Source organism: Cervus canadensis, chromosome 4, assembly GCF_019320065.1.
Source record: "Cervus canadensis isolate Bull #8, Minnesota chromosome 4, ASM1932006v1, whole genome shotgun sequence".
Classification (NCBI taxonomy): domain Eukaryota; kingdom Metazoa; phylum Chordata; class Mammalia; order Artiodactyla; family Cervidae; genus Cervus; species Cervus canadensis.
In genome coordinates this window covers 69,084,961-69,098,367 of record NC_057389.1, presented here as the reverse complement: position 1 = coordinate 69,098,367, position 13,407 = coordinate 69,084,961, and the positions used below count along the sequence as shown (strand labels likewise).

Here is a 13,407-nt window from a genome sequence, read left to right as displayed (position 1 = left end):
CCAGCTGTGGGTTTGGAGCCACCTGTGGAGTAGGGTGGGAGCTCCTGTGGGGAACACCTGCTCAGTCTGTCTTGTCTGGACACCTCCATGATTTGCCCAGGGCCGGTACACATGCATTAGAGCCATTCCTCTGCTCTGCTTCTGAAGCAGGAAATGTGGCTGGGCAGAAATGCACACCGGTGATGCTGCAAGTTAGGTCATGGCAGAGGCAGGTGTGGACCAGCCATGTGGGCATCAGGGAGAATTCTCTGAAGGTAGCAGTTGAACTGGGCCTAGAAGGAGACCTGCGCAGAGACGGGACTGACAGCCTGTTGACCACAAGTCTGTCCCAGACTACACAGACCTGTTCCTGTAGCCTCCCAATGACTCCAGCCCCTGCTACAACCACCTATAATGGTTTGTTCCTGGCCTTTGGGCCAGGTACCCAGAGCCACAGAGGCCACTTGAGCTTTGCAGTTGGACAGCTCTGGGTTCAAGTCCCAGCCTGGCCACTTGTCAAGCTGTATTTGCATAGACCCTACCCTTGTCTGGAAAGATGGGTGTGATTTCCCATTGCCTCACAGAGCATCTATGCGAATTCACTTAAGTAGCCAGTCACCCTCCTGAGCCCTTGGGTCACCGGCAGCCCAGCTCTTGACAGCATGTGCAGTATGCACCACTGCTTCTGTTGATTTGAGGGCAGTGGGGTAGGGAGAGGGCTTTGCCTAGGTCTTCCAGCTGGTGAGTGGCCATTGCAGGGTTGAGAGGAAGCCAACTGAAGGTGAAGAAACTGGAGGTGAGAGGTAGGGGCCTGAGGCACAGCAAATTCTGTTGTGGTGGTTGAGGACGGGGTAGGTAGGCATTAGTGTACAGAGGCTGCAGCCCAGCTCTGGGCAGGTGTGTGAGGGTGAATGAATGCCAGGTAGACGGGTAGGTCCATACCTCCTGATGGTGCTAGTGGGAAAGAATCTGCCTGCCAATGCAGGACATGCTGGTTCGATCCCTGGGTCAGGACGATCCCCTGGGGAGGAGAATGGCTACCCACTCCAGTATTCTTGCCTGGGAAATCCCATGGACAGAGGAGCCTGGAGCGCTACAGTCCAAAGGGTCGCAAAGACACAACTGAGCATGCATGCATGCAAACCTTCCACCAGACTCCCCTTAGGCTAGGTAGGCACACAGGGAACTTCTTGGCAAGGGTTCAACCCACTTTAAAGTTCTTACCACAGTGGATCCTTGGCAGAGGAAACTTCCAGAATTTACTTACTAACAAGTCTTCCCCAAGTTCATCTCCTCCCCATCCAGCATTGTGATCAGAGCTGGGAACCCAGATGGAGATGAGGCCCCCCTGCCAGCTTGGAACTCAGTCTGGTAGGCAAGCAGACGTGGGAACAGTAGGACCCAGTGTGATCAGCACTATAGCAGAGATGATTCTAGAACTGCTGGGGCTGCCACAGGGCTGAGACTGAGGGCCAACACAAAGCAAGGGAGGAGGCCCCTTGTCACAAACTTGTCCAGTTGGGACCCTCCAGGATACAAAATCAGATGTTCCCAGAAAAGGAGTCAGATGAATGATCTAGAGCCTCTAGTGGGTCAGTGGCTGGAGCCAAGATCAAGGAGACTGCCATGCTGGGTTTTGAAAGCTGTGTTAGGATGTGGGGTCTCATCTGGAAGGTGGGGGCAGTCCTGAAGGGTTTTAGGTGGTTGTGTTAGGGTGTCTGCCTAACATGTACAAAAGCACCCCATGTTTCCTTTGGGCAAACTCCCCTTAGTCGTCATGGTTCAGATGGGACTGGGCTGGCACTTGCTCTATACAGATACACTTAGAGCATGTGACCCGGGGGCACTGTCAGGGGTCTTTGGTTGCAAGTGACAGCTGTCCTATAGCTAACTTAGAACGTGTTAAAATGATACAGAGGAGCTGAGAGAACCAGGACTTAGGCAGTTCATCAGGTAGCACAACCCCCAGAAGCAAGATGCTACAGCCATGTTTATGTCTGCACTACCGAGCTTCAAATCGAAGGAGTCCAATTGATCAGGCTGGGAACCTACCCACTGTACATCAGGGGTACAGTGTGATGTACTGTACCCCAGTGATGGGGGTGTGGTGAGTCCCATAGTGAAATAAGGGTGCTCAAAGAAAAGGGAATGGATACTGGGTGACTGAACACATATCCCTTCACCCATACCTGGATTGGTTCACCTATGTACACTTGGCCAAAACAAATCCAAAAGGAGCCTGGGGGGTTGCCTGAACTACTGATGGACAGTGTTCTCATCCATCTCTAGGGATGGATGGCTTATGTCTAGAGCTGTGGGGTCAACATCACCACCACATGGAGGCAGATTTACCTGAAAATGATGCAAACAGAAGAAAGCTGAGTGGAGAGAACAGATAAATGCCTCATTGCATTGCTAGAACACCTGGAACCAATTGTAACCATAGCTTAAAATCCCCTGGACAGTCTAGTTACCGGGAAAGTTACATTACACAAATAGGCCTCAAGCCTATTTATTTTGAGGTTTTGTCACTTGCAACCCAAAATGTTCTGGCCAACATGAGAGTACAGGATGTTTTTTGGAAGACCACCCTAAGTGTGGAGGAGAATTTGGACTGGAAACAAAGAACCCAATTAAGAGGCTGGTGGACAGTCAGGATCAGACTCAGCCTAGGCAGTGGCGGCCCTGACTAGAGCTCACCTCTGTTCCCTGAAGATGAACAGAGCCCTTGGAGGCCAGATGTACAGATCTAGCACTAGTACTCCATGTGCTACTTCTTACTAGACATGTCCTAGTGTGTGCGGGGAACACAGTGGGGAGGGCTGTGAGTTGGGCTGTTGTTCAGTTGCTCAGTAGAGTCTGACTCTGCGACCCTGTGGACTGCAGCACACCAGGCTTCCTTGTCCTTCATCATCTCCCTGAGTTTGCTCACTCATGTCCATTGAGTCAGTGATGCCATCCAAGCTCTCATCTGTTGTCCCCTTCCCCTGCCTTCAATCTTTCCCAGCATCAAGGTCTTTTCCAATGAGTCGGCTTTTCCCATCAGGTGGCCAAAGGATTGGAGCTTCAGCTTCAGCATCAGTCCTTTCAATGCAAATTCAGGCTTGATTCACTGGAAGGACTGATGTGAGTTGGGAGTGGACCATGTATTTATAAGTTGGAGATTCAGTGGGGTGCCCGCCTGCTCCAACTCCTGCCCAATGCGTGTGGTGTGTGCGGTGCCTGTCAGGACGTGACCGGGGCCAGGACACGTGTGTGCTCTCCGCGTTGAGCTGTGTGTGTGTGTGTGTGTGTGTGAGAGAGAGAGGGTTCTCCATCTCAGCTGTGTGTGTGTGACTGTGTGTGTGTCAGGGTATTCCATCTCAGCTGCTTGTCTCAGCATACTGTGTGTTCGGCGGACGAGGGCCTGCACGGGGTCTGCCAGCGTGTGCCAGGTCCAGACAGCCTGTTGCCAGTTGTGTGGCGTGGGGTGAGCATTCCCTGTGCAGGGTGAGCCTGGCGCCCTTCCTGCTGAGTCTCGGATGCGGCAGGTGGGTTTCGGGTCCTCCGCCTTTCGCTCCCGGGACAGCCTCCTCGGCAGCGAGGGACGGGGGTGGGGGGCACTCTGCTGGCTGCCGCGCGCGCGCACGCCGGACTCGGTACGCGCCGTGTACGCGCCCGTGCGCGCGCCCCGCGGCTCCAGCCCAGCGCTCGGAGCCGCCTTCGCTGCCACAGTCAGCTCCCTGGGGCCGCCGCCTCCCCCGGGTCTGGGGCTGTATCCGCGGGGCCGGCGCCGCTCGCCCTGAGCCAGGAGGAAGAGCTCAAGGAGGATGCCTGGGCCCGTGAGTACAGCGGCGGCGGGCCGATCGGGTCCGGAGCGCAGGCAAAAGATGGTCCCGGGGCTGAGCCCCTCCCCGCGGGCGCCTCCGCTCCCTGGCCCCGGGTCGCCGCCTCGGACCCCCGCCTCGGCCAGCCCCTCCCCCAGCCCACAGCGGAGGGAGGGAGGGCGCCAGTGAGCCGAGGAGCGGGGCGCGAGCCGCCGCCAGTTCGCTTGGAAACGGTTGCCACAGCAACGGGGTTGCGCTCCCCGGCAACGCGGCTGCAGGGCGGCGACGCCCCCTCCCCCACCTCACGAGGGGCCGCATCCCAGGGGCGCAGGGAGAGGGGGGACTCTCCCTCTCGCGGTGGGGGGAACTTCGCCCCTCTGGCCCTGTCAGGATGTGCCTGCCTCCACAGCCGTCGAGGGTGGGGGTGGGGGGCGATCGGCCCCGTGGGCACGAGCTGGCTCCCACGTGGCTACAGTCGTCGCAGCAGGGCTCCTGGGGTGGCAGCAAACGTGGGGGCGGCCCAGCCACTGGGCCTGCCATGGGAGGAGGAGGCAAGGGTCCGGGGTCCGTACCCCGCCACACCAACCTCCCACCCCCTCCCCGATCCCCCTACCCTACCGCACCCACCGCCAGCGAAATGGCCTGCCATGAGTTGGGCGCTTGAGAGGCGACGGTCCCTACCAGGGAAGAGGAAAGATGCTCACCTCCCTCCTCCTCATGGCCAGAGCATGTGCCAAATGGTAGCTTGGGCCCACGGTGGGTCTCTCTGCTCCTCTTCTCAAGCCACATTCTCCAGGGAGGGGTAGGAGCAGCGTAGGCAGGAGCGAAGGACACAGCTGATCCAGGGAAGCTGAAGCCCAGGCCAAATGGGAGCACCCAGCCCATTGTCTGGATCACAAGTGTCCCTTTCTTGTCTGAGCACAAAGCCCAGACTGTGCTGGGTGGCATGCAGGTTGGCCAGCAGGCAGGCCAGCGCCACATGGAGATGCCCTGTCCTCCAGGGGAGCTCCTCTGAGGGCAGAATGGCTGCTGAGTCAGAGGAAATGACCTCTGGCTCCCCTCCCAACCTCCCCTCAGTGGGCAGCTTGCTGGGGGAGAGAAAGGGCCCTCCTGCCAGCTCTCCTAGGCCTGACTCAGCAGATGCCAGCCCCGACTGCAGGCCTTGGACCCAATATCCCAGTGATCACAACCATCCTGGGGTCTCCTTTCCCATCCAGGGAGGTGTCCTGGGTATCACAGGTGACCATTAGCTAGGCATTTGAGGCAAAGATGCCCTTAGATGGGTGGTGTCCTAAGTCAGGCCTGAATCTCCCACAGGCAGGAGTGCCTTTGGAATTACTCACAGGCTCCTTTCATTCTGTTCCTGCTTTGTCGGAGACCTGTGTTGAGCGCTCTGCATCCATGATCTCCTTAGTCCTTACAACATTGTGCAAGGTAAGTTTATGATCCCCACTTTAGAGATGATGACTCCAAGGCTCAGGGAAGTGAAGTGACTTGTCCAAGGCTGCGCAATCAGTAAGTGGTGGAGCTAGGTTAGTTTCTCTACTGGCATGGCCCCTCTCTGCTGTGGTATTGCTTCATACATCTCTTGTGACCCAGGCAGAAAAGAACTGTAGAGTCTTCTAGAGGAGCTTTCTTAACCTTCTTCCACATTCCTCCAGTGAGGATATTCCCTGTGTTTTAGGTCTTGGTACCCCTTTCCTTTTTCTGGCAATAGCAGCCAGATTCTTGCTCCTCCAGATGCTCTATAGGACCAGCTACTGCCGGGCTGCCTCCTTCCCTCCCTCTCTCTAGTAGAAGTTGAGCAGTGAGGGCTACCTCAGTCCCCTGGAAATCCCTGAGGCTTCATTCCTTGGTTTGTGGGCTCTGTGGCCTGGTCAGCTTGTAACCTTGGCGGTAGCAGAAGGAATTTAGCAATAATAGGCCCATGCACTGCTGGCCCCTGGGTGCTCAGTCTAGCTCAGGGGTTGGAAACCCAAATGGCTTCAGGACCCAGGTGGACTAGAGCACTAATCAGCTGCAGTCTAGGTCACCATGTCAGAATGTGGACTTGGTATGACCAAGTTGTCCAATTTTCAAGGTGAACCAAAAATCCAGACGTTTATGTAAAAATCTCCTAATTTTTAAATGTTGACAACTAATCATAATATTTTTTTAAAAAATGATTATGGGTCAACAAACCATGTCCACAAACAGTGTCCAGCCTGAGTCACAAGGCTGAGACCTCTGACCCATGAGAAAGTGAAGGCAGTTTTTGCTGGACTACCTCCAGGCTTGTGTAGATGTGGCACCATGGCCAGTTAACACATTTGAACTATTAAGGCTGCAAGGTGCTGGCAGTTTCGTTTGTCAAGTGCAGCTGTGTATGCTGGTCTTGAAGTATTTTCACATCCCGCATCAATTCTGCTCCTCCCTTGGCACTGCCAGGCTGGTCTCATCATTTCTGTCTTATAGGTGAAGAAAATTCAGTTCAGGCATGGGAATAGCTGGGATGGGTTTACACAGCTGGGCAGAAGGAGGATTTGAACCCAGGTCTCCCTGCTCAGTGCTCTGTGTGTTCACCAGGCAGCCCCTCAAAGGAGGGTATAATCCCCTCTGCTTTCCCCCTACCCCCCCCCACCCCAAGCTGTGGCCACCTCCCTTGGAGGGGCAGATCTGAGTAGACACCAACGCCTTAGGGCCCCCATCTTTTGTCCCATTTGCAGTTTCCCAAGCCCTGGGTTCCTGGCCTGGTGCTGAGGTTGGATCACAGAGATGCCAGCAGGTGAAGTGTGTCAAGCCAGTACCTTGGCCTCGCTGGGAATAAGGTTCTGGCCAGCTCCATGCCTGCCTGATGGTGGCAGCTGGGACGGTTCCTGTCACTTTTCTCTGGTTTCAGTTCATTTGTCTTGGTGTGAGAGGAGTGTAAAAATGTCACCAGTGCTTCCCTGAAATGACCTTCCTGCCAGATTCTACAGTTCCCTGGATTTCATAAGCCCACAGGCCACGTGGGCCTGAAGTGGCCCCAGCTCCCTGCCTGTAGAGTGGGGATGACAGCATCTCCCTCCTGCCTTGGAGAAGGAAATGGCAACCGACTCCAGTATTCTTGCCTGGAAAATCCCATAGACAGAGGAGCCTGACGGGCTACAGTCCATGGGGTCACAAAGAGTTGGACTGAAGCGACTTAGCATGCACGCATGCAAACTTTACCTCCCAAGGTGATGCAGTGGTAAAGAATCTGCATGCCAGTGCAGGAGACTCGGATTTGATCCCTGGGCCAGGAAAGATCCCCTGGAGTAGGAAATGACAACCCACTTTAGTATTCTTGCCTGGAAAATTCTATGGACAGAGGAACATCCTATAGACAGAGGAAATTTCAATGGACAGAGGCTGTAGTCCATGGGGTTGCAAAGAGTTGGACTGAGTGACTGAGCACCCTCCTGCCTGAGGCAATGAATGTAAAGAGGTTAGCAAGGGACTTGGCATATGCAGGGAGGGCACGCAGGACAGGTGAGTGGTCACCTTTCCTACCCCACCCTCATTCTATACACCACTCTCCCCCCTCTCTCCTCTGTCCCCTGGCCTGAATTCCTCTTCCTTCACAGGACTAGCAGCTCTGGGCTCATGTCCAGGGCTTCCTCTTGTGACCCAGAACCCCTTTCCTCTTTCCACCTCAGAGCCCCTGGTACACATCTTAATCTCCACATAGACTTTTCCTTTTATTCACGTAGATGTATGTATCCTCAGCTTGTTTATAAACCTCCCTGTGAGGGCTGAGAGCTGGTGATAGCTTGGTTATCAGTGATGTTTTGGTGAATGGGCAACATGTCCCAGGAATGAACTAGATGCAGACCTAGCTTTTGAGACGTTCCTTGTCAGACAGGTAAAAGACCAAACAGGTAACTGAACACCTCCAGTTACTCCTTCAACAAGTGGTTTTTGAGCTACTATATGCCAGATGATGAAGACAGACGTAGCCCTCGTGTTGGACACAAGTGACTACAGAACACTGTGATCAATATTGCTGGACTTCTCAGCCAGCCCTGGGGGGCAGTGAGGGAGCTGGAAACTGACACGTCCAGGGAGGTGACAGGTGAGACCGAGAGGCTGAGGAGCAAGTGCTGGGGCCAGAGCAGTGAGGCCGTGTTGCAGCTGGGTTCATAGAAGGCCTGGGGGAAACAGGCAGTGTGGAGAATGGCAGGCCAAGCAGGAGCACCGTGTGGAAGCAGAGAAAGTGGTGGCAATGGTCATGGAAGCCCAGGTGAGAGAGGACAGTGGCTTGGCCAAGCCAGCAGTGACAGGTGGACAAAAGAAAGTGGACAGATGAAGACACATAACTCTGAGGGCTAAAAACAACAGGACTTGGCAGATGGTGTAAATGGTGGGCTCTTTGCGGAGATAAAAGACCCAGCAGCAGATCTTTGGGGTCTAAGGTTAGGGTGCTGGAATGCTTTATGCAGAGGAACAGTGTGGGAGGTACACACAGCAATGTACCAGGCCCCAGAGACCATTAATCTGTCTGAGCAGTGTTCTTATCTGTCAGATGGGCAGAATGCTCACCTAGTTTATAAGGTGACTGAGAGAAAACTCTGCGGCATCCAGCCCTGGGGCACACACGTCTGCACCCCCAGCTCTGAAACTGTGGGCAGCAGTGCTCATGTTTTGGGGTGTCTCTAAGCCCTTTGCATGGATTAGCTCACTCTTCTCCACTGATGAGGAAACTGAGACAACATAACCCTTCCCAGGTCTCAGTCCCACCCCCCGCTGTGCTCCCAGTGAGGGCATGGCCTAAGAAAACCCTACAAAGCGATATACTCGGAAACTCCACAAAGAAATCAAGATGGAACCCTGAAAAATGTCTAAATAACCCACAAGAAGGTAAGTAAAGAGAATGAGGAGGAAACAAACAGAAAACAAAGCATAAAACAGCAGTCTTAAGGATAAGCCTGGCTGAAGGCTCTGCTCCCAGCACACAGCTGGAGTTGGTATTTACTAAGGACCAGGCATGTGTCTGCAGGGGATGGAGAAGATGAGCTGCTGTAAGCAACAGGCAGAGGGTCTGCATCTGAAGGGCTTTCCAGACCTGCCAGGAGCATGCACGAGGCGTGAAGGGGTAAAGGAATAATACTTTGGAAAGGCTTTGAGAAACTTGGCTTAGGAAAAGCCCTTGGAAAAGTCTGAATGAATCCCTTGACATTTATATAGTGGGCATCTACTGTGAATTAGATGAGATGTTACTGAGCAACTCCCTCCAGATCAGGAGGGAGGCTCAGGCAGGATTCCTGCCATCTGGGCCTGCTGGACCACCAGGATGAAGCAGCAGCCCCAGAGGCATTTGTCATTGCTCCCCTCCACATTAGGCACTGGAGTCAGTGTGAGGCCAGAGGGCCAACTCAGCTGAGACTGTATGCAGACTTTCTCTCTCAGAACCACGGTGGCCAAGTCTGTACAATTCAGCAATAGTTCTGTCACTTGGCTGGTATTTAGCTAAATAGAAATAAAAATACCCACCAAGGCCTGTCTACTGTGTGTCAGGCCTTGTTCTATGCCTCTTCTATGATCTTACATGATCATACGTTGATGATCACGTCTTAACATGATCTTCAACACCACCTTCTCGCTGGGGATCACATCCATTTGGTAGACTAGAGAGTCGACAGTGGCACCCAGCGGGTCTTGGGTTTGGCCTGTCTGTCCCCCTAACGCCCAACGAGCTGAGCTAGACCCCTCAGGGCAGAGTCCCTGTCCTTTGTTCCTTATTAACCCTAGAGCTGCCATTCCACCTCTCCTTCACCCTGTAGCCTTTTCCCACTCTTGAACTGAGGGCTGGTCGGCAGAAGCACCAAGTTTTGGTGAAAAGGTGCAGGAAGGTGCATTTTGACTACAGGCTGGCCAACCTGGCCAGTGCCCCCACAGGTACCAAATCTCCTGTGCTGAGTGTTCACACATACTTATTTAAATATCACACTCATCATTTAGGGGAAAGTGTTTCAACACAGACTTTGGATTCAGAGTCAGGCTAAATCCTAGCTCTTCGCCTTATTAGCTGTGTGACCTTGGGCAAGTCATTTCCTTTTCTAAGCCTGTCTCGTCCATCAGATGGGCATGACCCCCACAGTAGGAAGGTGGTATTGATTACATAAGATTATTCTGCATGGAAGGATTCTAAAACAAGGCTTCACACAGCAGACAGTCCTTGGCGTTGGAGTCAGCTAAACTGCATCACCTCCAGCCCCAGAAGTGCTTCTGTGACCCAGAGCTGTTCCGGCCCTGCAAGCCAAGGAGGCACCTAGTTAGTGCCAGCTTCCTCAGAGCATTCCTGAAAATTCCTGTGGGCTCAGGAAAAGGAGAACAGATTTAATTAACCCCCAATGACTGGCAGCATCGTGTTTTTATCTGGGCTGCGTCGCCATGGCAGCCTCATGGTGGGGTTGTGAAGGGGGCGGGTGGAGCTATTGTTCCTGCCATTGTCTGTTCTGGAATGGAGGCCCAGGAGAAAGGGACTGGCATGGGCACCAAGTGGCACATGGCACAGAGCAGCCGCGGAGTCAGACAGGAGCCATCTGGGGAGAAGTGTGGGGTATACTGGGCGGCCTGGCTTCCCCCCAGCTTGCTCTCAGACCAGTCTAAGTTTAATGTGGGGTCCTCAGCTTGGGGCTCAAGCCCACTGTGATGCCCAGAGCTGAATATATGTGTGCCTTGGCTGGGCATGCTGAGGATGGGGGACGGGGAGTCCAAAGAGACCCACAAAATAGCTCAGGAGGCAGCACTAACACCCCAGGCTAGGGTTTTGTGGCCAGGCTTGGATTCAAATTATAGAACCATCACCTGCCATCCACACAGCTGCTAACTGTGTAAAATCTGTAAAACAGGAATAATTCGTTACCCCAAAAGGTTACTGTATGTGAAACGCCTTGGATGTGAGGCATTCAAGAAGAGCTCATTCCTGTTCTGAGGGGGTGGTGAACAGTTGCCTGCCACTGTCCCTCCAAAGTCAGGGCTCCCCTCCTACATACCTCTTACGATGCAAGCTTCCCCTCTCAACCCTGACTGTGGAGAGGAAGTGGAACTGGAAGTGCCCATCTGAAGTGATGTGGGCCCAGGCGGTACCAATTACTTGAGCTAGTTTTCCTACCCTCTGCAGAGAGGGAAAGGAGTTGGGGGAAGGGACATGGCGGCCTGGAGCTAGAAGGGCAGGGCCAAGTCGGGCTGCGCATGGGTAGGAGGCTCGGGAAGCGGAGACGGAGATGGGATTCAGCGAGCGGAGGCGCCTAGAGGAAAGGAAAAGAGGGAACGGCCCACGCTCGGCGGCATGTTCGGCTCAGACAAAGACAAGCTGGTAGCACGCAGTAGCCACTAAGAACCGTCCGCCTGATCCCCCCTACAAGAGCTGAGACAACCAGGAGGCCGCGGTGCGGGCCGGAATGTTCCAAGCTCTGGGCAGCCAGGTTTGGGAGCGGGAACAAGGTCTAAGACGCCAGACGTTACCAGGTGCGTATGCACAGGCTGAAGCTGGGCCCCAGCGGGTTGCTCGTGGGGCCTAGGAGGTGAACCACCTTTTCCCCGCCGCAAAGCAACCGCGCAGTGGCTCCCCTTCAGCGCCCTGGGTGTCTGCCTATGGGCAGACTGAAGCCCTTTCGGAGCTGGGGTACCCTGCACCCGCGAGATGCGGATGGAGAATCTCTCAGGAACACTGAAGCTGAACCTGGCCTTCGCCCGCCCCCTGCTGGCCGGCCTGGAATCACCTCGGATGGGAGGCGGCGGTGGCGGCAGCCCGGTCTCAGATACGGGAAAGCCCTACCGGGGAAACCTCGGGCGTGACGTCATCCCTGGTGACGTCACCGGGCCCCCGCGGAGTGCGGGGGTTCCGCAGAGGAGGCTTCCCCGGGAATGCGCAGGGCACCTGCGTGGGCAAGGAAGTCGTTGGGGGCTGCAGCGCGCCTTCACCGCGCCCTGTCTGTCCCACAGGTTCCACGCGGTCCCGGGTGAGGCCCTCCAGCGCGCCTGCCGGCGCCATGGGAAGGAACGGGCGCCGCTGCTGCTGCTGCTCCCCGCCGGCGCGCGCACGACTTGAGCCCAGCTGCGGGCAGCCCCCGGCCGCGGGTCCTCGAGTGACGCTGGCGGCGTCTGGGAGCTTGGCGCGGGCCCGGGGCCACGTCGAGGAACCCATTGTCCAGTGAAGCAGCCGAGGACCCGCCGCCCGCGCCGCCGCCATGGTTATGTCCCAGGGCACCTACACGTTCCTCACGTGCTTTGCCGGTTTCTGGCTCATCTGGGGTCTCATCGTCCTACTCTGCTGCTTTTGCAGCTTCCTGCGCCGCCGCCTCAAACGGCGCCAGGAGGAGCGGCTGCGTGAGCAGAACCTGCGCGCCCTTGAGCTGGAGCCCCTTGAGCTTGAGGGCAGCCTGGCAGGGAGTCCCCCGGGCCTGGCGCCCCCGCCACCCCCTCACCGCGGCCGTCTTGAGGCGCCGGCGCACGCCCACCAGCACGTGCACGTGCACCCGCTGCTGCACCACGGGCCCGCGCAGCCACACGCGCACCCGCACGCACACCACCACGCGCTTCCGCACCCGCCGCCGCCGCACCTCTCCGTGCCGCCCCGGCCCTGGAGCTACCCCCGCCAAGGTAAGTACCGCGTGCGCCAGGGGGTGGCCGGGCTCATTAGGGTGGGCGAGGCCTCGGCAGGCGGAGAGAGGAGGGCTCGCTGCTCTCCTGCGGGGCTTCCACGGGAAAGCCTCTCCAGCGAACCTAGTTAGAGGGAGTGGGCTGGGGCTGGCCGAGGCCTCTGCGGGAGGCTGAGTCGGCCTCACACCCGCGGACTGCTTTCCCACTTCACAGCGGAATCGGACATGTCCAAGCCACCGTGCTACGAAGAGGCGGTGATGATGGCCGAGCCGCCGCCGCCCTACAGCGAGGTGCTCACGGACACGCGCGGCCTCTACCGCAAGATCGTTACGCCATTTCTGAGCCGCCGCGACAGCGCGGAGAAACAGGAGCAGCCGCCACCCAGCTACAAGCCGCTCTTCTTGGATCGGGGCTACACGTCGGCTCTGCACCTGCCCAGCGCCCCGCGGCCCGCGCCGCCCTGCCCTGCGCTCTGTCTGCAGGCGGACCGCGGCCGCCGGGTCTTCCCCAGCTGGACCGACTCAGAGCTAAGCAGCCGAGAGCCACTGGAGCACGGAGCTTGGCGCCTGCCGGTCTCCATCCCCTTGTTCGGGAGGACTACAGCCGTATAGAGGGCGCCCGGCGTCCCGAGCCCCACCCGCGGACTCCTGGCCTGATTGCGGGGCTTTTTAAATGCTTCCCTTGGACTGCGGGGGGGTGGGAGGGTGGGGCGGGAGGGAGGGATTTCTTACCCCGTTTGTTACATTTTGAGGATAATAAAGGTGTGTGATCTGGTTTGGTACAAGCGGAGGGGGCGCCCACTGCTTGCGGCCAAGGTTCTGGTGGCCAGGTGTGGCCGGTCTCATCGGCCCAAAACAAGCTGTAGAGCTAAAGCTGAGGTCAGCCTGCTCCAAACCTTTGGTTGGTTCCCCTGAGAGTCTCATACCCCACTTTCCTTGGGGGCCTTGGTGAGGATGCCCTCACAGCTTTAGAGGTAATAAGAGTTGGGAATGGGGTCGGGGCAGGCGGCCCACCACAG

General features: G+C 56.4%; 1 protein-coding gene across 4 annotated transcripts; it reads left to right on the top strand.

The window, feature by feature from the left end:
- Nucleotides 1-3,060: 3,060 nt before the first annotated feature.
- Nucleotides 3,061-13,173, top strand: PRR7 (proline rich 7, synaptic). 4 transcript variants are annotated; one of them, XM_043465770.1, is made up of 4 exons: nt 3,588-3,800; nt 5,103-5,219; nt 11,733-12,389; nt 12,603-13,173. In XM_043465770.1, the coding sequence occupies exons 3-4, from the start codon at nt 11,978-11,980 to the stop codon at nt 12,998-13,000; spliced, it is 810 nt and encodes a 269-aa protein (XP_043321705.1). In that variant the 5' UTR covers nt 3,588-3,800; nt 5,103-5,219; nt 11,733-11,977; the 3' UTR covers nt 13,001-13,173. The 4 variants fall into 4 exon arrangements, with proteins under 4 accessions (XP_043321708.1, XP_043321705.1, XP_043321706.1 ...); XM_043465773.1 differs by lacking the exons at nt 3,588-3,800; nt 5,103-5,219 and adding an exon at nt 3,061-3,509; XM_043465771.1 differs by lacking the exon at nt 5,103-5,219.
- The last annotated feature ends 234 nt before the right edge of the window (nt 13,174-13,407 follow it).

Excerpts from the sequence above, each read along its gene's own strand:
- PRR7 (XM_043465773.1), top strand. The coding sequence starts at position 11,978 with ATGGTTATGTCCCAGGGCACCTACACGTTCCTCACGTGCTTTGCCGGT. Across the intron at positions 12,390-12,602 it reads CTGGAGCTACCCCCGCCAAG|CGGAATCGGACATGTCCAAG; the intron begins GTAAGTACCGCG and ends CCCACTTCACAG.